Genomic DNA, 27299 nt, shown 5'->3' with positions numbered 1-27299 from the left:
TTGAGAGGTTCAGTAGTTTATTGTGTTCTCCACAGTATATTAACTATCACAGTTGTAATTTCTTCCACGTGAGTTAATAACGCGTCTAAATTACTATTAAAGACAACTGAGACCGTTTTCGAAGACTTTTTCCATACTCTGCGTAGCACCAAACCTTCCTGCTCAAGACACATCTGAAACAGCGGTTGGTCATTCAAATAGATTAATTTCAGAAATAACAATTTTAGTCTGCAGTTGAAATACTGGGAGATGGGGAGGAATTAGACTCTTTTTTCCACATTTCCCTCCATTTTGGGGTGATTAGAGTGAGCTGTACGTGATTATTAGCAGGTGTTAGTGTAGGATATGGGAATACACCTGGAATAGCTTTAATTAACAAACTTGGGGACCAGTAGGAGTAAAAGAAGAGGTTTGTAGTAATATGTAGAATCTCTGAAAGGGCTCGTGTCACCTCTGTTCTGCTGTGTCGGTGTAAATTGGGGTGCGGTAATTAACCATTTGTGGTTGTAGATAAAGCGATAAGAGGGGGCACTCACAACTGTCAGACTTCCTGACACGGAAACCTCTGCAGGTATCTGAGGTTAAGCAGATTTTCAGTAGGAGCAGTAACGTTCCTCAGGAAGGATGCGCTTGCATTGCGAAGACAATTCCTCTTTGTGGAATTCCAGTAGTCCTTAGTTTAGGCGCGGTTTTAGGCAGAAACAGTTATCCGGTGTGATCTAACCTCTTAGTCACCGTTCCCCGCCGCGCTCGCTGGTGCTTTGGCTTTTTGAATCATCAGGAATGTTTTAGTTGTTAGTTGAAATTGAAAAATGATGTTAGGAAAGTAGTTGTTAATTAAAAACCCGCCTCCTTTGTCAGAGGGCCGTTTTCCGATGCCGCGCTTCTCTCAGGCCCCCCTCGAGCTCCTGCGGTTTCCTGCGCTCTCTGCTGCTCCAGTTCTGTTCGCACCTGTTGTCACTGGTGTTCTTTGGTGATAACGGCACCGTGTTTGTGATCCCGTGTCTCTGTTCAGAAGAAACAACCCATCTCTGCTTTCTTCTCTTGTATCTCAATGAGTTTTCATCTCTAAACCAGAAAAAAAAATCCGGATCACTTCCTGTACAGTCAGATTTCCAGGGATTGTTCCATTGCCATTTTATGCCATAAATCAGAATTGAATTATCATGGTGATTCCTGTGAAGTGTAAATTTTTGTGGTTTTGCTCTGTTTCCCACTGATAGAGAACAAAGCTCTGGGGGTTGCTTTTTCTGGTGGTTTGGGCTGGAAGGGGACGATCATTTCCTGTATAATTTCTTAGTCAGACCTTAACTATGTGGTGAACTTGTCTAAACTTCCAACTGCCCGACAGTTTAACTCTAAAATGGTTGCGCTCCTCGGAGCTCTTGAGGGGAGTTGAGAGACATGCTGGGTCCTCTGTACTTTCGCAGAGGTAGGATCTTGATTTGACTACGTACGATGCAAAATAAACTCTTAAAATTAGCGAGGGTGTGAAATTAGGACATGCCTGGCTGCGCTACAAAGTGATTGGGTGGTTTCAAGTTGAATTGAACTTCTTTTGATTTTACTTTCAATGGAAAAAAATTGTGTGCTTTCCCAGAGAAAAGGAGGTGATTAACTGTTGGGCTTCTACTTAGGCCACGTTTAAGAGAGCGATGTTGTGACAATAATCTGGAACATGCACAATTAAATATAAAGACTAATTTGTGCTAATGTTACTGGGTGTGTCTGGATTAGGGAAGAAAGAACTTCGGAGTTTGTACGGCATGTGGAATTATCTTTAAATCTTGATGGGAATGTAGGAGATCTGTAGTTCTTTAAGTCTTTCTGCCCAGAATTGATATTTCTAGGGAATGTACCACAAACCTTCCCAGATCTCATAGAATTCTGTGGCTTAATCTGGGCAGTAAGTCTAGCTCAGCGTGGGAGTCTTGCTCTCCTAGCTGGTAGAGTCTTTTGAAAAAAGAACATTTTAAATAGTAAGAAGAATAATCTATAAGTAACTGCGATGCTGAAGAACTGCCAAGATCCTCGATTGTTGATGGGTTTCAAGCAACGTGGCCGCTCGGCGCACAGAGGCGACGACAGCGCGATGGGTGGTTTTGAGCTGGAAAAGCTCCGTTGCATGAAATAACTGGATCCTTGCGATGCTTTCCCTGCAGATGGAGGACGGTCACTCCCTTTTCGATTACAGCGTCGGCCTGAACGACATCGTGCAGCTCCTGGTCAGACAGAGCCCAGCAGTTCCTCCCGTTAGTCAGGACAAGGCGCCTGAACTCTCCGACACCGACTCCGGCTGCGGCTCCGGCCAAAGCGAATCGGACAAGAGCTCCCACAACGGCGAAGGGGCCGCGGACCCGCAGGACCAGCCCAGCACGGCCGCGCAGCCCCTCTGGACTGACCCCGGCTTCGGCCTCTATAAGGTGGGTCGGTAAACAGCTGAGATTAATTAAAACTGCGCTTTGAGGGGGGAATTGGTTCTCTGTAGCTGAGAATTTCTGAAAATCTTTCATGCCCCAATTGTTTCTTTTTTTTTAAAAAAAACTTTTTCTTCAACCCTCCAACCAACCCACAAACCAATTAAATGCAACATGTCATGGGTCAAAATATTTTCCATTTTATCCTTTCAACTAAAACTACAATACATTAATTTAAAAAAAAAAAAAGGCATTCAGAGTGCCTGTTTTGATTTAAAAAATATTCCCGGTATTTTTGCTTGGAGTCACTGCATTTGTCAAAGCTGAAACTTTCTTGAATGAACAAAAGAAAATCTCAACCAGCTGTTCAGAACCATTTTCTTGTCTGTTTCAATAGATTTTATTACAGATCTGGTGCTGTCTTTGCCAGACTGTGGGCAAGACAGTTCTGAAAGTCTATTCTAGAGTAACTCGTAATAGTTTGTACTAAATAAGCTGTTTGTACATGTTGGTGTCAATGGAATTTTAGCCTTAAAGGTTCAACCTGAGAAACCTGTAGGGCTGCACAATGGGATTGAGAAGGCAAAGGAAATCTTAATTTTTAAGACAATGTGTTAAATATCTTGATAATGCTGAAGTTCTTGAGATGGTTGAGTCTTTGGGTAGACTTGGAAATTAATGCTTAATTTGATAATCCATTTTGCTGAGCTCTGTGCTTTGCTTTGTGTAGATCAATGACTTGGTCGATGCTCGCGATACGAATATGGGAGCGTGGTTTGAAGCCCAGGTTGTGAATGTCACCAGAAAAAAACCGACAAGTGAACCAGCTGACAGCTGCATGGATCCTGATCAGCCCACAACCGTTCCTGAAGAAGATGTAATATACCACGTCAAATACGAAGAGTGAGTTTTGTTCACTTCTTGGCTAATAAAGTCACTTGGGTCACGATGTTGATGGGAAGTTTTATTGTTGCGATCCACAAGGTACAACAGAACGGGGCTGATGCAGTAATTATGTTAGTGAGTCCTGTGAACTGTAAGTTTGTCTTACAGTTGGGATTCAACGGGAGTTCTGGGAGCTGGAATCGCGTTTTTAGAAATATCCAAGTTTGAAGTGGGATACAATAGTAGCAAAGTTGGACTGCCCAGTTCTGACTGTGTCTGTGTGGGAGAAGCAGATTTTTATTCTTCGTGGTTTTCTTGTATGTTGTGTGGCACTGGTCCTTAAATCGACCTGCCTGGATAAAAACTATGATGGTGAAGCTGGTTTTTCTTCTCTGTCCCTCTGTGCCTCCCTTCTGCTTCAAGTTATCCAGAGAACGGAGTTGTACAGTTGAGTTCGAACGACGTACGGGCTCGTGCACGGACTATTTTGAAGTGGCACCAGCTCGAAGTAGGAATGGTGGTGATGGTCAACTACAACCCTGACGAACCGAAAGAGAGAGGGTTTTGGTACGATGCAGAGATCCAGCAAAAAAAGGAAACTAAAATGGTCAAGGAGCTGAATGCAAAGATAATACTTGGGTAAGCGAATTCCTAAAGAATAGAAATGTGGAATAAATTGAACTTTTCAACTCTACTCGAGCTTTTGTGAGGTCTGAGTGAGTCTGCTAAAAAAACCAATGTGACACCGATGGTGCAGGAGAATGGTACCAATGCGAATTCACGCTGTCTGATACTTTCAAAGTCTGGTCTTTCTGATTGTTCTCAACTTCTCCTTGTAGGGATGCTGGTGACTCCTTGAACGACTGCAGAATTATTTTAGTGGATGAAATTTATAAGATTGAAGAACCAGGCAGTACTTGTCCGCTTAGTGCCAGGCCATTAAAACGTGAGTCTCTTGCAAAGTTCTTGCCTTGTGATATTCTGCTAATTGTCTTTGTGAGGATCAAAGGTCCAAGACACTTGTAACTGTGACTCCTTTGAGCATTTCCAGCGTATCTTGGCGCTTTCCGGAGTCTCAAGTAACCTGTGGTTTCTCTTTGCTCCAGGACAAAGTGGACCTGTGTGTAAAGCTTGTAAGGACAACCCCAACAAGACCTGCCGAATTTGTGCTTGCCATATCTGTGGAGGTAAACAAGATCCAGATAAACAGCTAATGTGTGATGAGTGTGATATGGCTTTCCACATCTACTGCCTCAACCCTCCCCTTAGTTGTATACCAGATGATGAGGATTGGTAAGTTCTAAGTACGTGTGTGTGGTATCGCAATTACCATCTAATTAGGAGCAGAAAGCGAGGTCTAGAGCTTTAGGCTCACCCTTAGGTGCAATATGGTGACTGTAGGACGTAAAGGGATATTTGTGTCATTTTTGTGTTGTTGTAGGACTTCATAGCTTTCCTTGAGCATCAGTTTAGTGAGAGGATGTTTTAAGCCCGTGGCTTTCAAACTTATTTTCCTAGGTTTTGGATCTATTTGCCTGTTCAAAGAGAAGTGCAGGTACCTATAAACAAAATGCCAACCTGATGCCAGGAGGCTTAACGTGTGTCATGGTTTTTATGGGTCACTTACAGGTATTCACAGGCCCCATCACCATATGAGGCTGGCAATATATACTGGTTTATATATGAAATATATATGGTGATAGACATCACTAACTATATCTATATGCATATAGATCGTGAAATACACTGCCTGCGTCCTGTTTCAGCATTTTATACAATGAGTTTTAGGAAATCAGCTGAGTTCCTGACACATCCACAATGGCTTTAGAAGATGGTGCAAGGCCACTAGTGAGCACGGATCTAATTCCAGTGCTGAGAGTTGTCTCGGTGTCCTGTCTGGTTTCACTTGGGGAATTTGTAACATAACTCAGTATGTTTTGAGGAAATTCTCTTTTCATTTAAGGCTTTGCTACTAGTTAATTGTCATTGACTGGTGACTTTAGGTATTGCCCTGAATGTCGAAATGACGCAAGTGAGGTGGTTTTAGCAGGAGAGAGATTAAAAGCAAGTAAAAAGAAACAAAAGATGGCATCTGCTAAATCATCCTCGCGGAGAGACTGGGGCAAGGTCAGTTCAAATCAAAAGCCGTTTTATATTGAAGAATAGCACGTGTTAGTTCCTTGTAATTCTTGGCTGATGGGTCCTGCCCTTTGGAACAGGGTATGGCCTGTGTGGGTCGCACGAAGGAATGTACCATCGTCCCCTCAAACCACTATGGGCCGATTCCTGGGATCCCGGTTGGCACCATGTGGAAGTTCCGAGTTCAGGTATGAAGCTGAATCGCTGGCCTGAGCCACCGTAGGAGAAAAAATGGGAATAATCCAGCTCGTATGAGAAACCTGAAACAGTTAATCTAGGGAGTGTATGTCACTGGATATGTAAGAGCAGGACAGAAAGAACTCTGGCTTTGTCTAGATCAAGTGTTCCATAACTAATGCTGCATTGTCCAGGCATTGCAAGTGGGTTGTGTTGTTTTTTCCTTTAGTGCTTTTTTTGGTGACTCAAAACCCCCAAACCAAACATCTTGTTTCCAGTAGTTTCTCCTGGAGATGTGTGGTATCTCTCACTTGCTCTGCTGGTAAGGGTCTCTCTCAAACATCTTGATATACTAAACAGGAAGTTTTCTCACCCTGTTAGAAAGTTGGGGAAGAAAAGCCCTGAACTATCCAGATCTTCTTTTCAAGTATTAGATGAGAGTTGCTACTGCAGGTCTTTCAAAGCCAATCCCCTTATACAAGCATTTAATTTTAATACCTGCATTATTCTGAAATTCCTGGAGCTTTTCAATAAGAAGTCTCAGTGAGAAAGATGCAAATTTCTAAACTGACATCACAAAAAAATATCCACATGTTCAATTTACTGAAATATTCAACAGCTTGATTTTTAAAACAACTTTTCTTTCCCGTACCTGCAGTTTTTTGGAGGACAGTGGCGAGAACACAGTTTTTACCCTGTAATATATGCAAACCAAATGTTAAATAGCGTTATTTGTTAATTTATTTTTGAGACCAGTGGGTGGTTATATTGTCTGTAGCCTGTTGACAGCAGTTGCTTTGCAAACCTTATTATTATTTTGTTTTTCAGGTGAGCGAATCTGGTGTTCACAGGCCGCACGTAGCAGGTATCCATGGCAGAAGTAACGACGGCGCCTATTCGTTGGTTCTGGCAGGAGGCTATGAAGATGACATAGTAAGTGAATCTTGGTTATTTATGTCTGAGAACCCATCTACCTTGTAGCTAAAACAAAGACTTGGCTTTAATTGCGTTTTACACGATATCAGACGTTTCCCCATCTTGATGAAGTTTACGTTCTTCAGAAGAAAATTAGGCGAACTACAATGTGCCGACCTGAGAAACAGGATCATTTAAATCAAGTTTAATATCTGTACACCAGCTCTTAATCCACAAGTCCTTAGCTGCGTTTTCAGGGTCTCCATCGCATCCGCAGTTTGAACAGTCTTACAATATGTGCTGACAGATCTTCCTGTGTCAGAAGAGCATTCAGAACGAAAGTGAGGACAGAAGTTCTGCTTCTGCATGTACCGTTTGGTTCTGCTGGCCAAACCTGACCCGTACGAGGCTGCACCAGGCCCTGCTGCTCATTCTTCTTGCGAATCACTGGTGCATTACCTGCCTGCACCTCTTCACCCCAAATGCCTGTTAGAACTTGGATCTGGGGAACAATTTCTTCCCCAAAGGGCTGTGGGGCATTGGAACAGGCTGCCCAGGGCAGTGCTGGAGTCACCATCCCTGGAGGGGTTGAACAAATGGAGATGAGGTTCTCAGGACATGGGGCAGTGCCAGGGCTGGGTTATGGTTGGACTCGATGATCTTGAGTTCTTTTCCAACCAAAATGATTCTCTGAAAACAGAGCCTGGCTCTTCTCTCTTAGCAGTATAAAAGGACCAGACATTGAGTTGGGGAGCTTAAACAGAGAAAGCGTCTTTGCTTTTTTTGAGAATACTGTATTAAAGCTACTTGATTAAAAGACTCTGCTGCTTTTACTGAATTGGTTTTTTTAAATCTGTCAAAACCATCTGTGTGTGTTTCAGGATCATGGAAATTCCTTCACGTATACAGGGAGTGGAGGGCGTGATCTTTCTGGAAACAAACGCACAGCGGAACAGTCTTGTGATCAAAAACTCACGAATATGAACAGGTTGGCAACTTTGACACTCCATTCCTGACCTTAGTAGTAGCCTGCAATCTGTTTACAAGGGCCTGTAGTGACAGGACGAGGGGTGATGGCTTTAAACTGAAAGATGGGAGATTCATGCTGGACGTGAAGAAGAAATTGTTGCCCCTGAGGGTGGTGAGAGCCTGGCCCGGGTTGGCCAGAGAGATGGTGGATGAACCATCCCTGGAGACATCCCAGGCCAGGCTGGACGGGGCTCTGAGCAACCTGAGCTGGTGCAGATGTCCCTGCTCATGGCAGGGGGGGCACTGGGGGAGCTGGGAAAGGCCCTTCACACCTTTCTATGAGTTTCTGAAATTAAGGAACAGAGCAGTAAACAAGCGTAGAAGTTTTCATACTGTCACCTGAAGACCTTTGCAGCCACTTGTTACGTTTGGAGACCAGATCACTTGTAATTTTGAACTGTTGCTCTTACAAATAAGTGTGGACTTGAGTAGGTGGGCCATGCAATTACGTTAAGGTACCGTAATGAATAATCAACGTATTTAAAATGTGGTCTCCAGTCAGGAGGCTTAATTTCTATCTCCCAGAGTTCTTAGTGTAATTTAAGATACTTGAAAGTGTTACTATGTAAAATAGACAAGCAGAGCTCTTGGCTGCATTGTTTTTGCAAAGAAGCAGGAGCTTCCAGATCTTTGGGAGCCATTGCTATGGTTCAGCACAATGCCACTACCCGTGTATTGCTCTGGGTAATCTAGTTAATTTTATTACCTCTCGGTAGCTGGTTTCCCATGCAAGCTTTGCATTCTGGAGTTGTGATTCTGCAGAGTTCTGCCTGGCAAGTACACGGGGTGATGGGACTTTCCCTTGCAGGGCTCTGGCTCTGAACTGCAGCGCTCCCATCAACGACAAGAACGGAGCCGAGGCCAAGGACTGGAGGGCCGGGAAGCCGGTCCGGGTGGTGAGGAACGTCAAAGGAGGCAAACACAGCAAATACGCTCCCGTCGAAGGGAACAGATATGATGGAATATATAAGGTATGAAGGATTTGAATTCCCCTGCTGAATTAGGGCAAGGTAACTTGGTCACGGCCAAGGGATTTTCACAGTGTATGATGGAATTGCATCTGACTTGTTTTAGGTTGTGAAATACTGGCCCGAGACAGGGAAATCTGGATTTTTAGTGTGGCGTTACTTACTTAGGAGGGATGATGAAGAACCTGCTCCTTGGACCAAAGAAGGAAAGGACAGGATGAAAAAGCTTGGCCTAACGATGCAGGTACTCGTTTGGGACATCACTATGGTTCCCCTGAGCACTGAATTTGATGGATCGCAGGAATTTTTCTATTGTACATTCTTACTGCGGATGATCCTTGTGTAATAATCAAGATAACCCCCCTTAGACTGAGGGAACACAAGTGCTTTTAGTCTTGTGGGTTGTTTGTTTTCTTTTTACATTGGGAGGCTAAATGGACAAAACTCACCTTTTTATACGGAATTTCTATAGTTCGCATAAAAGCTCGGCAAGAGCAGGGATCTATTGCATAAAATAAAGAATCCCAGGGATCATTTTTCAACATATAAGTCTTTACATCCATGAACCGGCATGTTTGCATCAAATGCTTCTTGTTTTGTGTTTTTCTGCAGTATCCTGAGGGGTATCTGGAAGCTGTTGCAAACAAAGATAAGGAGAAAGAAAATAATGGAGATGATGATTTTGATACCCTGGGGAAAAGGAGGAGGAAAAGGAAATCAGCAGGTTTGTGGAGTAGGCAAGTGGATATGAAAGCCTTGTAGGTTTTTGTGCATTTTGCCTAGTTACTCTTTTCTGGTTGCTTTTGTTTGTTTGTTTGAAAAGTTTATTGTGTTTTCTTTCAGGTGGGGAGGAGAAACTCATTGCTTCTCCTACAGGGACTCCAAAGAAAACAAAAGTTGAGCCATACAAGCTGACATCTCAGCAAAAATCTCTTATCAAAAGTGACGAAGCCAATGAAAAACTGTGGAATGAAGTACTAGAAGCTCTCAAAGATGGGCCGGTATGTCATGGGTTTTTTTATTTTTCCCAGAAATAAAGTGACAACTGCTGTTCTGTCCCCAGACACAAACCTCTTGGCTGCATTAAAGAAACAGCCTCAGGCCCATGGTGTTTTTTCATTGTAGACATCCGCAGCGTAACTTTTAAAGCTCTATATTTGAGGTCGGTAAGAAGACAGTTATCAGAACTTGTTTAATGTGACTATTTTTTTGCCTCGTTAAGCTTTACAGAAAACCTTACTATGACTAAAGTAATCCCCTGCATTTAACGTGGGGTGGTAGGTGGTGGTTTTTTTGGCTGTATCTTTCAGAGAACAGTAAGAATAAGTTGACTCCAATGTTTTCTTTCCAGAAATTTCTAAATAAAGTTGAAGAGGCCTTCCTGTGCATTTGCTGTCAGGAGGTTGTCTTTCGGCCGGTCACAACCGTGTGCCAACACAACGTGTGCAAGGTGAGTGATGGACAAAACTCTTCTGGTGAGTTCTACTGAACCTTGAACTGACTTGTTTAGTGGTGAGAGAGGTGGAGGGGTGCAGATTTGGGTATTTTGGGCAGCAATTAGTCTTTTAGCATGAGTGAGGTTTATATATTAAATCTTTGATTTGGTACAAGTTCTTTTGGCATAGAAAAGTCTGCGCTTTAAAGAAACATCCACTGTTGTCGCTGCTCTCCGATTCCTCTAAAGGCTGACGAGAGCTCCAGCGATCCTGGTAGGTGACATCGGGCTGGACACTCACAGGGTGCGTGAGGTTCGGGTTTGTTTTTTGAAGAATGATGTGAAGTTGCCGAAGCTCCAACACTCTGTAACAGCTGCAGGGGAATTCTTGATTTTTAGAAATGTGCCAGAATGAAATATCTCCACCCTGTACCTGAACACCGTGCAGGACTGTGCTGTGCCGACATGCGGGCGCTATTGCACGTCACGACGGGAGTTTTCCCTCCAGCTTGTGTCGCTCTCGGCCTTTCTCAGCGCTTGTCAGCACCTGGATGAACAAGGCTATAAAAAGAATAAGTTAAACTGCACATCTTGATTTCTTAACCCATTATTTCTTTTGTCCCCCGCCAGGATTGTTTGGACAGATCCTTCAAAGCTGACGTGTACAGCTGTCCCGCCTGCCGCTACGACCTGGGCAAGAATTACACCATGCAAGTGAATAAAACGCTGCAGACGATTCTCAGTCAGTTCTTCCCTGGCTATGGCAACGGACGGTGATTCTGTAAAGCACTTCTCATTTCCTTGCCTTCAGACTTACTAATGGGTTTCCAATGAGCGTAAAAAAAAGAAAAAAAAAAAAGAAAAAAAAAAAAAAACGTAGTCTGTGTTCTCCCAGACCCCTAAAAAGTCTTCCCTGTTTTTGAAAAACTATAAACTTCAAGGAATATCCTTTTGTATGTTTGTGGGGTTTTTGTTTCTAAATGTTGAACTTTGTGTTTGTTATTTTTGTTTTCTTTTTTTCTTCCCCCCCAAGCTGCCATTCATCAGCACAGAATTATATTTTTTTTTAATGGACTTACAACGTGCTTCTGGTAAGGCTGCTAATGATTATGAAAGTTCTCAGAGCGCCCCCTGTGCCCCCTCTTTTTTCTTTTTTTTTTTTTAATTAATATTATTTTTTTAATTCAAAAAAAATGGCTCGGTTGCTAGAACAATCTTCAATGGGGATTTGGCCATAAAGGTAGATTTGTGCATCACCTTGGCAGCATTTTGATGCTCGATTTGTACAAAACAATTCCTGGCTTACGCTTTTTTTTTTTTTTAAATACCACAAGTGCGTATTTGCCTTTTTGTTGTTGTTGTTGTTGTTTTGAAAGAACTATTTTTAATAAATTTGCTAAACCTATCAGAAGCCATTTCCTGCTAATTTTGCATATCAAAAAAAGAAAGCAAGCCGCTTGCGTGTAGCCAAGCGGTCAAGCAATACGAAGTTCTACCTCAGTTGGGTTTCTTTCTTTTTGGGAACTGTCCCTCTCGCCAGAAATGCCACTGTGGGAATCGCTGAAGCCATTCAAGTGCCTTTTGTCCTTTGCTGAACGACGGGCTCTGAACCACCGTATTTCTATTTTTTTTTTTTTTCATAAGCACTGAATTGTTTAGACCTGCCAACCGGATGGGGTAAAACACGACACTGTAGCTGTAAATGATTAGCGTGGATTTGCAAACGTTCAGGTTTCTTCCTAACGCTGGGTGTATTATGGTAACGTGATTTCTTTTTTTTTTCTTTGTTTTGCTGCATTTCTACCTGGAAATGGAGAATAACCAATTCTGACTCTTTTATGAAACATTTTGTTTATTGTACGTGACCCCGAAAAGGCTGAATTTTGTGAATGGGTTTGTCTTTTTCTACCATTACCAAAGCTTGCAGTTTAATACCTCAACAAGACAGGGATGTTTTTAATCACACTTTACTGCAGACAGACTGGAACAAATGTGCCTATTTTTGGTTTACTTAACTCTTACCCTTTTTTAAAATTATAATGTTAATATGTTAGGGAAAGAAATACACATTTTATAGGTTTTTGCTGAATTTGTCAATTTTTTGTACAATGTGCAAGTAAGTTCTCAAAATAAATATCTTTTCAGATGAAAGTTGTTCCTGTTTTCATTTAACTCTTTCCTCTGAAGCAGGTTTCCAGACCTAATTGCTCGTGCAGGAATTTATGTTCTATTATACTAAGCCTTTTCTTTGCTAAGTCCTAATATTTCCATTATGATTTTTCACTACGAAGTAATTGGGAAAACACTAATTTGATATGCTTAACAATATTGTTGTTGTTAATGGGGATTCAGAAAACAAACTTTGTTTTCCTGCACAGCTTTTGGTGTGCTGTTCCGAGTGGTGGTGGTTAGCATGAATTAGAATTTCTCTGCAAATTAGACACTATAATTTGGGGCTTGCAGCTCTCCATATAAACCTCTTCTAGGAAAATACTGTGCTACAAAGAGCTGCTGGGTGGCTTTGGATACGAAGGGATTGTGTGTTTTTAATGGTAGAGATTTAGTAGTAGGATGATGCTTCGTTTGCCGGACGTGTGTTTGTATATTTACGTTGTGAAATTCTGGAGGAAATATCCAATATGTGGTTTGGTAAAATAAGTATGTTGTGGATAAGGAATTAGGAAGCGAGAATAATGTTGCAAAAAAAGCCAACACAAGGATCAAGTATTTTGGGAAATTCTGCTCTTGTTTCCCAGCAAGTGTACGGGATCTATGGTCTGCATGGTTTAATTGAGCACAAATTAAAAAAGGCCAGTGATAGATCTTCATCCTGTAATTGCAGCGGGTTTGAAAAGAGGGTTTGTTGTGATGGTGGCTGCTGGAGCGGGTGCGAGGAGCCAGCTGGGGCTGCAGGTACCTGGGGCATCTCTGCGGGAGAACCCTGGGACCAGTATTATTCAATGTATTCATCAACGACTTGGATGAGGGAATAGAGTGACTGTCAGCACGTTTGCTGATGACACCAAGCTGGGAGGAGTGGCTGACACGCCAGAGGCTGTGCTGCCATCCAGAGAGCTGGACAGGCTGGAGAGTTGGGTGGGAAAAATTTAAAGAAATAGAACGAGGGCAAGTGTAGAGTCTTGCATCTGGGCAGGAACAACCCCAGGTTCCGGTATAGGTTGGGGAATGAGCTGTTGGAGAGCAGCATAGGGGAAAGGGAGCTGGGGGTCCTGGGGACAGCAGGGTGACCATGAGCCAGCACTGGGCCCTTGTGGCCAGGAAGGGCAATGGGACCTGGGGGGGAATCGGAAGGGGGGTGGTCAGTAGGTCAGAGAGGTTCTCCTGCCCCTCTGCTCTGCCCTGGGGAGACCTCATCTGGAATATTGTGTCCAGTTCTGGGCCCCTCAGTTCCAGAAGGACAGGGAACTGCTGGAGAGAGTCCAGCGCAGCCACGAAGATGCTGAAGGGAGTGGAGCATCTCCCGTGTGAGGAAAGGCTGAGGAGCTGGGGCTCTGAGCTGGAGGAGAGGAGACTGAGGGGTGACTCATTCATGGGGATCAATATGGAAAGGGGGAGTGTCAGGAGGATGGAGCCAGGCTCTTCTGGGTGACAACCAACAGTAAGATAAGGGGTAATGGGTTCAAGCTGGAACACAGGAGGTTCCACTTAAATTTGAGAAGAAACCTCTTCCCGGTGAGGGTGCCAGAGCCTGGGCCAGGCTGCCCAGGGAGGTTGTGGAGTCTCCTTCTCTGCAGACATTCCAACCCGCCTGGACACCTTCCTGTGTAACCTCAGCTGGGTGTTCCTGCTCCGGCAGGGGGATTGCACTGGATGAGCTTTCGAGGTCCCTTCCAACCCCTGACATTCTGGGATGCTGTGAACCCGCAGCTCTGGGACGGTCCCATCTCCCAAATGGGGCTGTTGTTGGGCTGGCGCTGGTGCAGCTTCTCTGGGGGATCTGGAACGGAGCGGCTCTGAGACAATGAACGGGGGGAGATGGGGATTCAGCCCACAGGTGCGCGCTGATGTTTAATTGTTTTCTTTTTTTTCTTTAAGCTCCAGGTACTGGAGTCCACAAGGACCCTAAAACTACCCCCTGACTATTGTGAGAGCTTGAGCAGGTACCAGCTGCCCCCCGCTCCATCACTTTATGTCCATTTCTCTCCCCAGGTGCTCTGGTTGCTCAGGTCCCTCCGGGGCTGCTCATCCCTGGGCCGCCGGTGTCAGGTAAGGCCGCCCGGACCAAGAAAAACCACAAATCCGCCGAATGGCGCCTCCGTGACCTGCGGTACGTGCCATCTTTACACCTTCGGTGCTCCCGGGGCTCTGCTCGGGGGGCTGCCGGGGCCTCTGTGGTCAAACCCCTCAGGGTGCGATGCCACAGCCCGCCCGGGGCGGCCCGGCCGCCATGAGGCTCCTCAGCGGGGGCGGGCGGGCCCTCCCATTGGCGCAGGGCGGCCGCAGCGCCCCCCCCGCGCTGCTGTGCGGCTCCTCACGTCCTCACCGCCCCGCGCCCCCGCGGAGCGCAGAGCTGCGGGGCGCTGACAGGCACCCCGCGCCGCCTATCGGAGCCCGCCTTACCCCTCCCTCGCCCAATAGCAGCTGAGGGCGGGCCGCCTTCTCCAAACGGCCGCGTTCTATTGGCTTAGAGCGCCTGAGCGACGGGCGAGCGCCCGCCTGCCCCGCCTGTTGGTGGGTGGGCCGTTACCCGGAGCAACCGGCCAATCAACGGACGCGCTCTTCTTGTTGTTCAGTGACGGGCTCCGCCATGGGTAGAAAACGCCGCCACTCAGCGGCCACCAGCCCAATCGCTGCGAAGGCGGCGCCGGCCGCAGCCAACGAGCGGGGCGAGGAGGCGGGCGGCAGGTGCTGGCCGCGGGGCGCTGCGCTCTCCTCAGCGCCCCCCTTCCGCTCTGCCCCCCGCGCCGGGCCGCTCGGCGCTCCGCTCACGGGCAGCTCGGGGCCGCCGCCGCCGCCGAGGGGGACCGCCGGCGGGCTCAGGTACGGGGCCGCCCGCCGCCCTCTCTCCCTCCCCGCGGGGGGCCCTGCCGCCGCCTGCGGCTCCACCCCCGGGACCGCGGCGCTGGAGCCCCCCGCGGCTCGGCGCTGCCCGCCGGCTTCCCCCCTCCCTTCCCCGGGCCGAGTCCCTTCCCCACCGCCTCTCCTCAGCGACGGGCCGTGGTTTTGCCTCTCGCTTCCGGACGGCGGCCGCCGCGCCTCCCTCCGCCGGCCGGCCCAGCCCTCGGCCGCCGCCGGGCCCCGGACAGACCGGCCTGTGCGGCCGGGACACCGGCCGGGCCCGGCGCGGCCGCTGCTCCCGGTCCCGCCGCCCGCTTTGTCTCGGGAGCCGCCCCCGTTCCGTGTTCGCCCCGCTCAGCCGGCACCGCGGGCCCGGTCACCCCGGGGGCTCCGCGTTGCAGCGCAGGGTTGTGCTGTGTGAGGGGGAGGCCCCGGCCGGTCCCTCAGCCCCGCGGGTACCGGCGGCGGGCGCCGGCTCGGCGGTTGTTCCCCGCGACAGCCGATTTCTGGGTGCGCTGGGTGACAGACCGGCGGTTTCCAGCGGGGCTTCCGCGGGGCGAGGGAGCCCCGGGGGCTCCGGGACCGTTCATCTCCCGGCGATGAGCAGCGGGCCCGGTGTAAGGAAACCCGGCACCGACGATATGACACGGGCCTTTTTTTTCCCTCCCCCCCCTTTTTTTTTTTTTTTTTCTCTTCCCCTCCGGAGCCTGTCAAAGTCTTAAGGCCAAATCTAAGCTTTTTTTGTTGTTGTAATAAGCCTGAGTTGGACAGGAGCAGCCCTGGCTGCACACGCAGCTCCCTCCTCTCGCCCCTTGGGCACACATGGTACAGGGTGGAAAAGCGGCTCCCAAACTGCCAACTGCAGAAATTGTTTGTCCGGTCACGCTTTGGTGACTCGCCCTGGGTTTCAGCTGTTCAGTTTGCCCTTTTTTTTTTAAAAAAAAAAAAAGAAACAGGTAGGAGATGTATGAGGTTCTTTCGGGATGTCTTGTGCGTTGGAAGGGGAAACTATTCAGGAAACCATCAAAGGTGGGACTTTGCTTTGACGCTGGCTCTGAGCAGCATTGGTGAAGATGGTGTATGGAGGCGTGTAGGAGCTAGATATATTGCAGAAAGACTATTTTGGACCCCTTTGTTTTAAAAGATTAAAGTCCCAAATTAGATTTAGCGTTGTACGCATCCCTTAACTTTTATACTTGTCACTAAAAGCCGCCGCAGGGAGCGGTGCTGTTCACGGGCACAGACGGTTCTCGTGCGGCCTCAGATGTTGGAGTTTTGCTGTGTGACCCAGTTTGTGCTGGGGTAGTGTAAATACATTATTGTGTTATATCAAGCCTGACCTTCCCAAAGTTAAGTTTCCTTTAACCAAAAGGAGTCAATTTTATGGAATGCTGTTCATCAGAAACCTAGTAGCATTTTTTTTTCCCCTTTGCACACACGAGTCACTTCTTTCTTATGAACTTTTCATTTTTTTCTGTCCTGTCTCCTTTTTCTGTTTTGTTAAAATTCACGTTATCACTCAAAATCTTCAAACTAGAACTTAGAAGTTACAGTTACGTTTCAGCAATTACATAAACTAACTGTTGGTGTGTGGAGGGGTAATTAATTGCTTTTGGACAGTAAGTTCCTAATTCTGAGGTTCTCCTGTAATAAGTGGAAGAACCTGAGGCAGGTAGAGCCACTCCAGTGCCAAAGGAGTTGGTGGCTCCTTCTTTCTCGTTAATGCTAGGGGTTACTCCTGTGCAAAATATACGTAGGTGGATACACTTGATTGCTTGTTGCCGAGCTACAGTTTGCCTGTAAGACCCTCACCGAAACATCTTTTGACGGGAAGATGCTGTCCAGCGCTCAGTAATGTGTTATTCTCATTTTTTGGCTCTTTGAAAAGAGATAATTTGCTTAACCAACCCAGTGGCACCAGCGGGTATATGGCGTTAGATACAGAAGTCAGTTTCTCAGTAAGTTAGAAAATGTGCGCAAAAGAACCAAGTCCACAGGTCCGACAGTCAAAGTGTGACTTTAGGGTGAATATGGGGTTTTATATGTAAGACCTGACATACATCAGAGGTTTCACCAGCTTTTGATGAGAGGTCGATAGCAAAACGCACTTCCAGGGACAATGAATCCCACCTATTTCCTCTAGATAATGCAAACACTGTGTTGGAACCGCGTACCGGCCTGTTCAGCTGGGCTCTTGGAGCAAAATGAAGGGAAAACTATTTCTAGTGCTGCCATCAACTCCTGTCATTTGCCAGATAACGTCGTTTTACAGATCTGCAGGCACTCGGCATTTGAAATTATCCAAAATAGAGGCAACTTCTGAAAACTTCCAACTATTTCCATAGAAGAGGTCTCCAGAAGTTTTCTGCAAGTTGGGAAAACCAGTTTGCCCAGCTGTGCTGGATGAGCCTGTTCAGCCGTGTGGGGTTTTCTTGTACATTTGTCAAGAGTTATGTATTCTTATTTTATTCTAGGACGTCCAGCTGTAATACAATAAACAATGCGTTGCTGTTCAGGTGGCTGTAATTAACCTTCAAAGTTTACATATAATTTCGATGAATAGGGAAGTTCACCCATAACAGAAAAGAAATAGAAATAAGGCCGAGACAACCACTTATCGGTTCACACGTTATGAAAATCTCTTTGCGGTCAGAGGAATGATAAAGTTTATTTCCTTTTAATTAATTCTAGACGACATAGAACCGCAGGCTGGTGAATTTTCCGCCTTTTCTGCCTCACTTTTTAATGTTTTACCGCGTGCTGTTGAGAAGGATTTGCAGCGCCTGTTCCTGTCTGTCTGTCCGTGTGTTACACGCAGCGTCGCTTGCAATATCGCGTCTGTTAAGGGCAAAGATGGATGATGGCTAAATATGTCACTGCAAGCGAGGGATTTGCTTAATAGATTTGGATGCCATCAGGATTCTCCGTGGCTGTGCAAGGCACGGTTTGAAGTAATTATTTGTCTTCTATTGAAGAATCGGAAGATGGTTTGTCTGTTTGCACTAGCCAACTGAAATCCCTGAGTACTGCAGAATATTGGCAGAAATCTTGCCATTTACCATAGGTTGGGTGATATTAATGGCATGTTTATTGTTCTCGGGCTAAAATAGTTGTGGGATGAGAAAGGTGTTTTCCTGTTTTCAGTATTTTTCAGTAAACTGATCATTGCTTTGTAAGATTTTTTTTTTTTTTTTTTTCCCCCTTGAATCTTTGCTTTGGACCAAATGTGTTTTGTCACAACTTATGAATATAGTCACTTACTACCAAGGCTTAATTAAGGTACTTATTTTCATATATATTTTCATGGAGTAAATGATTCTCTTTTATGAATTAAGTGGTTCCTCAGTCACGTTCTTACTGGATGGCTGTTGACCCAGAACACATTCCTATTCTGCACTAATATTTTTCTGTAATATCAGACCCTTAGTCTGTGTGTCTCAATCATGGCATAAAGGACCTGCAACTTAATTATTTTTTTTTCTTTGCTGTTTCAGAAGGTTCATGAAAAAAGCCACAGTTCCCACTTTCTTGGAAAATAGATTGTTCTTTTGTTTCCTAAACCTATTCGATAAAAATACTGTATTTGAATGTGGCCTAAGAAGACAGTGTTGGGATTTCCTGAGGTGTTCTGCTATTCCTTTACAATATCCCATACGCTTTCAGGGTAGTGGGGAGGACTTTGAGCCTCTGTGGGGTTTTTGTTGTAGATAAGAAGTTTATATGAAGTTTGCCGTGTTTGTTCTCAGTTCTGCGTTGGCTACAGCAGCAGCTTTGGCTGGATCTACGTGTTAAGGTTTGGAGCTGTAGCTTCCAGAGAGAAGAACTGCAATAAAACGGAGCTGGGAGAGCTTTAAAATTGTCTGGTGATGGGAAACTGGCTTGGTTTTTCTCCCAGGTTTTGTTTTATTTGGGGTTTTAAATTTTCACTCCTTTCGGTTGCACTTTTGGTTAAGAAGTGTGAAATGGAGATGAAATGAGATAAGAAATGCTGAACAGAAGACTGTGGGGTTCCCCCTGCTCCTCCCTGTGCCGATGAGGATTTTAAGCTGTTTACGGGTGCGGATGAGGGTGGATGTTCCTGCTGAAATGCAATTCTGGAGCTGTACGAGCTGTGTGATGCTTCTTGATCTTGTTGGTCCCCTCCTGGCTTTTCCTTTTGCTCAGGCTCTCCCCCAGCAGATGATTTTCTGGCAATGCAGCTGCTCTTAAGCCTGGAATCTGGGTCAGTGTGTCGCACCCACTCTAGGCAGGACCTAAAGCACCTTGTGCAAAAAACACAACCGAGGTTTTGATTTTTACAGTGGCAAAATAGTCGAAAGCGCTTAGAACAGTCACATTTGTTCAAATTCCCTCTTAAAAAAAGTCTGAAATGACCTAGAGGAGAAGTTGAGCGAGTTCCTGAGAACGTTCCTGCAGGCTTGGGGTTGTGGCAGGTTTGTCGAAGAAATACTGTTGGGAATTAGTCCTCATTAAGTTATTAATCTGATATAGGAATTGCCTTTTTGTACAAAGCGGTGCAGTAGTCAAGTTTTCTGAAACACGTACAGTTTCTGATAATAATAATAGACTATGGGGTACTTTAAAGTTTGCGTCACTGCTGCATCGAATTCAAGTGTTGTGCTTTGAGACTTTGAATTCTTGTTCAGATGGAACCGGAATACACGAAGAGCGTGGATATACAAAACTCAAAGCAATTTGGAGGTTAAAAATATAATGAATATATAGATGGTTTTGAGGAAAAGGTGTTAGTTTAGAATTCTTGCTGTGATCTTACAGTCATTTAAAACTGGCTGGGGACACCACAATGAAGTGCAAATTTCCACTCTGTCTAATTGCTGTTGTCTGAGTCTCAGGGATAAAGGAAAGTTGTCTCGGATATGCTCTTCTCTAAAACTAGTAAAATATATATATATATATATAGTCTTGATGTTTTGCATAAGTTTGTCATCTACTAAGAAACTTTTGCTAGTGCCTGATCCAGGAGAATCTAGATGTAAATTTGAGTATAGTTCCCTGGCTTACTGGGAAAGGAAGTAGACGGAAATAGAAGAATCTGCCCTCTAAGTTCCAGCCTAATTCATCAAAAAAAATGTCATTTCAAATAAACACATGAGGTTTCCATTAATATTTGCACTCGGTACTTAGTAGTCAAGTCATGAGTTAAAAGTAAATTTAAAGAATTCTTTCATGGACAGAATTCTTACTTTATTGCTGATGAGATTTCTCAGAAATACGAAGCGAGTGAGAACAAGAAGTTAATTCAGGCACACTTGAAATCTGTATTTTGTTGGGTTTTTTGTTTCATTTTGTAAGTTTATGGTATTTTCAGTTGAGGATCAGCTTCTTTTTTCTCCCCCCGCCCCCTTAAACTAAACTTATTTTCATCTCAAGTTTGCCAGGGACTTGAAGTAGCCTTGGGCAAAATGCACAGGCCGCAAACTTTGCTTTTTTTGTGATCCTGAAGGCAATGTGCAGCCCAAGCCCAGGTCAGCGATGTGGTTCCAAGGCAGAAATTCCCTTCAGAATTTCCGGCAAAGAGCAGAGGGAGGTAAAATCTTGCAACGAAGCTGCGGATCCTCATTTCTTGTGATGCTACCGACTATACAACAGGGGTTTGGTTTTGCCGAGAACTCTGGCTCTGCCTCCTCCCACACTCCACCAGCTTGGCCTCATCCCCCTGAATGGCCATAAACCCAACCTGATGGACAGTTTAATCAAGGACAACGCGATAAGTGAACAACTCTGAGTCCTGTGTTCAGTTTTTAAGCGCTGACAGAAGTGGTTGTGGTGCCGTTTTTGCCTGTGGGGAGGAGGATGTTCCACCGGCGCGGTGTCACTCGGAGCGGAGCTCTGGGCAGGCAGGGCCCTGTGAGGTAACCGGTGAGCTCAGCACCGGCTCCCAGCCCTCTGAACGTTCCGTAGGAGTTTCCTGAGAGTCCCTGATGGTAAGTTTGTGGTAGCTTTATCTCGGTGACGTAAGGCATGTCGAGCTGGCTGGTGGTGACCATGTCCAGCGTAGGGCAACGAAGGTGATGGAGGGAGTGGAGCATCTCCCGTGTGAGGAAAGGCTGAGGAGCTGGGGCTCTGAGCTGGAGAAGAGGAGACTGAGGGGTGACTCATTCATGGGGATCAATATGGAAAGGGGGAGTGTCAGGAGGATGGAGCCAGGCTCTTCTGGGTGACAACCAGTGATAGGACAAGGGGCAATGGGTGCAAACTGGAACACAGGAGGTGCCACTTAAATATGAGAAGAAACTTCTTCCCGGTGAGGGTGCCAGAGCCTGGCCCAGGCTGCCCAGGGAGGTTGTGGAGTCTCCTTCTCTGCAGACATTCCAACCCGCCTGGACACCTTCTGTGTAACCTCATCTGGGTGTTCCTGCTCCGGCGGGGGGGTTGGGCTGGATGAGCTTCCGAGGTCCCTTCCAACCCCTGACATCCTGGGATGCTGTGAATGAGGGATTCTGTAAATGCTGCCCTGGGTGAGGAACCCTCAGATGAGTCAAACCTCTCTTTTCCTAATGATTATTAAAACGCCAGGGGAGGTTTAGTAGGTATATTTGGATCAATAGACAGGAGTTTTCAAGGGAAATTGCCTGGTAAGTCACTGAAATGAAAAGGTCGAACAATTTGGGTGTTGAAACAAGGTTAGAGGGTTTGTTACCATTGATATTCAGTCGTCTTTTGTGATATGCAATGCTACCAGGCTCTGATCATGCTCTGACACATCCAGAGGGTTAGAATGAAAAATGGAGGGCAAGAGAGGTTTTAAGATTTTGTTGTTATGATTTAAAAACCTTGCTTAAGATACGGCATCTCTCTTTGTCTTTCTAAAGTACTCGAACAGTAAATTATTTGCCTGATAGCAGCTTCCTCCACTCAGAATGCACTGAGAATTCCTTCCCCAAAGAGTGAGCTGCTGCCTTTTCAGCATTGAAATGAGTAATTTGTTGTATATTAATGGTTTTTAGGCTTTGTGCTGGATACATCTTCTTTATGTCTTCAATTATCTAAGCTATTTAGATGTGCCTCATTTAGATCTTCTCATTATATCTCCTCTTTTTTTTCTTCCTCGGTATCTAGGACTTATTACACTTCCCTGCCTTGGTTTGCTGTGGGTTGTCCTTAGATAGTTTCCTGCAAGGCTGCATAATTCACTGTCGTTACATAGTGTAATGAGCTGTGAACTTCATTTTCTTAACTCCTAACAGCAGTTTTACTGGTGTGACAAGTGCAGTGATGTTTGTTGTCTGCATTGATTAGATTAAGAGTTAGTAGGTTCGGTGTTCTGTAATAAAAGGGCAATTCGATTGAAGAGCACCAGTAACCCTCAATCCATTTTTAGGCGTGTGCAAACTCCAGTTTATATATAATAGGAGATAACAAGGTCTCCTGTTTGGGGAAGAGAGACTACATTGTGGGAGGAGAATTTGTAATAAGCGTGCCTTCTAGAAAAGTTTAATCCACTGAAACTTTTCCTGGAATTGTTTCAGATGTTTGAAACTCTGTTTGTCACGTGCTGAGGCTGTGGTTTGAGATGGTGGCTTTGCGCTATTGCTGTAAAAGTCGTGTTTTAAAGCACCGCCCCGTAACCAGAGCCAGCTCCCCGATGGCTTTGCACTGTGGCACCACAAATCATCGTATTTGGCACAGGAGAAGAACAAATGGCCGCGGATGGGAGCTCGGTTGCTCTCCAAGTTGGTACCGCTGTGAAATTTCCTCTTGCTTCAAACTGTGGCCAGCGCTTTGTTTGCTCGGTGGAATTTTGACGACTGTGCTGCTTTTTTCCTTGGCAGGGAGCGATCCCGGTGCCAGCGCGCGTGCCCACCGCCGTGCAAGCACCGTAACGTGCATATTTTCTGCTCAGGGGGATATTTCCCTGTGGTTTTTTTGTCCCCTTCCAGCCCAACCCAAGTGGAATGTCGTGGAGTCACTGCGGATGCTCTGTATCCTCTTCTCACAAAGTTATTTTTGCTGCCTGTGACTTGCGTGCAATGGTTTTGCCTACCAGATTTTGAATGCCTACTTTCTCCTTTTTTTTTTTTTTTTTTTTTTTGCTATAGGCATGTGTTCCAAAGGGCTTTTTCCTTTATCTTTTTGAATTTTGGTTGTATGGTTTCAAGGCCTTTGGCAAAAAGCCAGGATGAGGGTTTTTTTGGGGGGAGTTGATGGTGAAAAACTGCACTTTTGGAGGGACAACAGGTCGCTGCAAAGTGGTTTTGCCAGGTGTATCCAGTGTAATGTTTATGGTAGCAGGACATATGTCACTTGGGTAGAAGTTCACCTTTAGACCTGGTGCCTTCTTTAAAGGGCTCTGGAGGTTCAGGGGTTCTGCTTTATCACAGAAATTGATAATCCCAGAGAGCACGCTCAGTTTGTTTAGCAAGATTAGAGACAGTCTTCTCGTCTTACTGTACAAACAAAGCGAGTCCCTTGTCATAAATTCTGCCCATGTTTTTACTGTTCAAATCCGGATTGATACGGAGGGTTTCTGGCAAAGCAGCAGGACTGGTTTGCTTTATGTTTTCAATATTTAGCTCCGGTGCTGGCGCCTAAAGGTGGGTTCGTTTCTACTTATAGTCACTACCTTCCGTCGGGGTCGCCCCCTGACTCCAAAGCGGAGGAGAATGGGTTGGAATGATCCACTCTTGGAGATCAACAGCCAGGGAGCAGCAGGGAACTGATTCCCCGTCCTCGAGCAAGTGCAAGTCGTTCTGGGCCAGGTTTCTTGGGCTTTTTCTGTGCCGTACAAAGGTTTCAATCAACAGGTGTAGGATTTTAGTCACACAAGTGTCTCAGTTCACATCAGTTTCAGAGGGGAAGTTCTCATGTAAAAGTCACTGAAATGAAAAACTCCACTCTTTGTGTCCATTGAGATCATCTCTCTGGAGACAAGTTTGAGGGTTTCCTTACCGCGGCTGCGAATTAGAAGGTATTTCATAACGTTTCAGGTTGTTACTCTCTCTTACAAAGGAATAGAATGTATCCAGCTGAGAAAAATACCTTATTACTTCTTTTCAAGAACTAATAGGGACTTAGACTCTCTCTGCAAAATCATCCTTTTCAGTACTAATAGTGAAAAGAGAAGATTTTGTTCACATCGTCACCATCCACCCTACTTCCGCGGCAGAGCCGTGAACGAAAAAAGCTTTGAGCGTTCTCAGAACTGTTGCATTCTGCTGTGAAATCTTCCCGGCGAGCTTATGACGGCGCTGGTGTTTTTGAGGATATCTCCTGAAAATCCCAGAAGGAAACGCCAGTCGCAGCCCCGGGCTTGTCCCGCTGCCTCTTGTCCTTTGTAAAACCAGGAGCTGGGAATTTACCAGTAAATACTGAGACTATTTATCCAAAATACACTGGTGCAAAGGAGTTAAGAAATTGGACACTGAAGCTGTTGAACTGGTTCTCCCTTCCCAGGAGCTTCCTGGCTATTTTTTTTGGCAGTAGCTTAATTAGTTTAGTTAGATGAGCGTACATTGCAGCAAACCTTATCTAGGGTAGGTGTTAAGATATCCCTTAGAATCAAGAGATGGGATTAAACATGGAAAAATCCATTGCGCTTTGTCATCTCTGAACTACAGAGTTTTCAGAGTACTGGGCAACGTTGCTTGTAGTGAGGCAGTTAGACCCTTTAATTAATTAAGCTTTGCACGAAGTCATTTTTGATCCCCTTCCCCTTGTCGGAGCAATGATTTTGACTATTCATTCAACAGAATGAAAGGAATTCAAAGAATAAAAATTGGAATTGCTGGAGATGATCTTGAGGGAAAGACGGGATAAAACCTGGCTTTGACTCTTCATTCTTCCTCCCCTGGTTGCGGGTGAAGCTGCGGATCCTGGGAAGGGATCCCTGGAGCAGATGGTGCTGGCACCGATCCCCGCAGGACGGAACCAAAGCTCCTTCCCCAGACTCGCTGCTGCCCAGCGGGGGAACTCGGTGGCGTTTCTAGACCCGCGTTAAAAATCACACAAATATTCTCAGTGAGATTGCGGTGGAATCGAAGTTCGGGGACGGTTTCCCTCAGCGTCCCGCGTCTCCGACAGTCACTTTTCTTTTTCTTCCAGCTCTTTACCAGGATCAGCCGTATTTTCTTGGGTTTTTTTTCAGTAGTTCGGAGGAAACCTTTGGCAGATGGATGCCCTGTCAGCTCCTGTGGTTCATCTTGGGGACGGAAAATGCCGTTTCCTCTTGTATTTCTGCAAAACATTTGTGTAGTAAGTTGTTCTTGCGGGTACAGATCAAATATGTTTGTTATCTTAAGGTGATGACCCTGAAACACGGCAAAGTTATTTCTTTTATTCTTTTGCAAGGTTGGAAATCTCTGTGGGCAGAGCCACCTGGAAGACGGGAGGAATTGGTAAAAGGTGTTTTATTTTGTTTTAAGTTTGCAATAATTTCTGTTAGAAACGCAGTTGTTACAAGTGTCTGTCAGGGTGAAGGGAGCGAAACAATATCTTTGTCCTCTGTTGGTTTTGCTCTGGGATATTGTGCAGTATTGGGGTTGATAGTTTGATTTTCGTGTTTCTTGCGTCTCTGGCTCGGGAGGAGCTGGTGGGACACGGCTGGAAATTGAGGGATGCTGAGGCACCGGGAGATGCTGCGGGGCTGGACCAGCACGCGAGAGGCTGCCATTCGATGCCTGAAATTCCTTTAAATGCTGTGTTGGAAGGGCTTAGACTTGCGGACCATTGTGCGGAAAGAAATTTTCCATTAAAGTTATTCTGGAAAATTCTGAAATTTCCTAAAGCTTCGATTCAAAGCTGTTCATTTGCCTTCAAAATGGAAAAAACTGGTTTACCCAGTTAAAACTGGGAAGGAAACTTTGGTGCCTTGGGCGAGCTGGGTGGTGATTCTAAATTAGTGCGTGCTGGTTTTCTTAACTATTTTTTTTGACTATCTGCTTTCTCTTTGGAGAAATGTGAGTTTTGTACCGTGCTCGCTGATTAAAGCAACAATATATCAGTGTTTCTCTCTTTTGTTTGGTTTTTCTTAACACAAAGAGTACTTTTAGTAGCATCTGGAATACTTGGCTAGTTCAAAATCAATTGAAATCCCAACATACTTTGTGATTTCAAAGTCACATTTGACAAAGCAGAAGCTCCGTACTGCCCTCTCGTGATGGCTCGAGCATATTGTATGTGCTGGAACGGCTTTGCTGACATGGGGAAGATTTTCATAGTTACATTTGCAACTGAAATGCCAAAAAAACTTAGAAAAGTTTCTGGTATAACCTTACGAAGGTCCATCTTCAAAACCGTGATTTCATCCTGAATTGGTTTGGATTCCACCCCCCCTCGCAACTTTTGAAGTAAACTGAGCGATTTTGCTTTTGATGTTGAAAGATGTTTTGAAATTGTGCATCTACGTTTCTTTTAAGAATTGCCTGACGCTTTACTTTGTCTGTGTGCGTTGCAAATAAAATCGAAATGTAACGAAGCTACATTTTTAAAAAAAGAATGTTATGATTTTTAATGTAGCCTGGCATGTGGAAAAGACAAGAAATAGTAGCTAATACATTGGCCGAAGCTGTCGTTTTTTAACTGAAAATATAAAGGATCGAGCATCGTGGTGGAAAAAAGGCTTTGAGGGGCAGCTCTGAGGAGTTTGCTGTTTGTGACGGTGGTTCCGATGGACGGAGGGGCCGATGCTGGCTCTGGATCTATATTTAGGCTCTGTCCAGTCTCTCAGATGATACCGATATCAGGACTTCCCTGATACTTGACCCTTCTTAGGGCCCTGCCAACAAATAACTAAGTGGATTTTTTGGTCAGAAGCTCTTTGTGTTAGAGGATGGTACTTACAAATACTTTCTTGGCGGAGCAGGGGAGAGAAATGAAAAATCAATCCATGCCTCGCTGTGAAATTCATTAAAGCATGTCAAAAGAAAACAAACCTTTTTAACCAGTATTTTTTTTTTCCTGCCTCTCTTCTTTCTCCCTTTTTGTCTCCCCTCTTCAGGCGCTGCCAGCGTGCTAGAAATATGGGGTCGGAAAACCCAAGCCCGCAGAACCCTGGCTGTAAGATTATGACCTTTCGTCCCACCCTGGAGGAATTCCGGGACTTTGGGAAATACATCGCGTACATGGAATCGCAAGGCGCTCACCGAGCAGGGCTGGCCAAGGTGAGTCGGCCTTCCCGGGCTCGGCTTGATCCCGGCTGGCCCCAAAGTTGGATTAGTTCGCTTTCATGTAGGGAGCAGAGCGTGGGGTTGAAAATTGTACTTGCAGCCTCTGTTTTGGTTCATCAAGAAAGCAAACTCAGGGGAGTTACAGGCCTTTCAAGAAAGTGACAAAAGTCTTTATTTGCAGGATGGCTTT

At 45.4% G+C, this 27299-nt stretch overlaps 2 protein-coding genes across 8 annotated transcripts in view; both read left to right on the top strand.

Moving 5' to 3' along the window:
- UHRF1 (ubiquitin like with PHD and ring finger domains 1) overlaps nt 1-11267 on the top strand; it is a 30925-nt gene extending 19658 nt beyond the window's left edge. For both annotated transcript variants that reach the window (XM_065652364.1, XM_065652363.1), the window contains 15 exons: nt 2163-2423; nt 3148-3320; nt 3726-3941; nt 4142-4248; nt 4409-4595; nt 5306-5429; nt 5522-5629; nt 6447-6551; nt 7415-7521; nt 8371-8533; nt 8637-8774; nt 9143-9254; nt 9374-9531; nt 9882-9980; nt 10596-11267. In XM_065652364.1, coding sequence (XP_065508436.1) covers nt 2163-2423; nt 3148-3320; nt 3726-3941; nt 4142-4248; nt 4409-4595; nt 5306-5429; nt 5522-5629; nt 6447-6551; nt 7415-7521; nt 8371-8533; nt 8637-8774; nt 9143-9254; nt 9374-9531; nt 9882-9980; nt 10596-10742 — 2205 coding nt within the window. In that variant the 3' untranslated portion in view covers nt 10743-11267. The remainder of the gene's footprint in view (nt 1-2162; nt 2424-3147; nt 3321-3725; nt 3942-4141; nt 4249-4408; nt 4596-5305; nt 5430-5521; nt 5630-6446; nt 6552-7414; nt 7522-8370; nt 8534-8636; nt 8775-9142; nt 9255-9373; nt 9532-9881; nt 9981-10595) is intronic.
- A 3540-nt stretch (nt 11268-14807) lies between these two features.
- KDM4B (lysine demethylase 4B) overlaps nt 14808-27299 on the top strand; it is a 79461-nt gene continuing 66969 nt past the window's right edge. For all 6 annotated transcript variants that reach the window (XM_065652359.1, XM_065652356.1, XM_065652355.1 and 3 more), the window contains exons 1-2: nt 14808-14966; nt 26941-27103. In XM_065652359.1, coding sequence (XP_065508431.1) covers nt 26963-27103 — 141 coding nt within the window. In that variant the 5' untranslated portion in view covers nt 14808-14966; nt 26941-26962. The remainder of the gene's footprint in view (nt 14967-26940; nt 27104-27299) is intronic.

This window comes from Caloenas nicobarica, chromosome 27 (assembly GCF_036013445.1).
Source record: "Caloenas nicobarica isolate bCalNic1 chromosome 27, bCalNic1.hap1, whole genome shotgun sequence".
In the NCBI taxonomy this organism is placed as follows: Eukaryota; Metazoa; Chordata; class Aves; order Columbiformes; family Columbidae; genus Caloenas; species Caloenas nicobarica.
The sequence above is the reverse complement of the archived record's forward strand: the minus strand, read 5'-3'. Positions and strand labels throughout refer to the sequence as shown.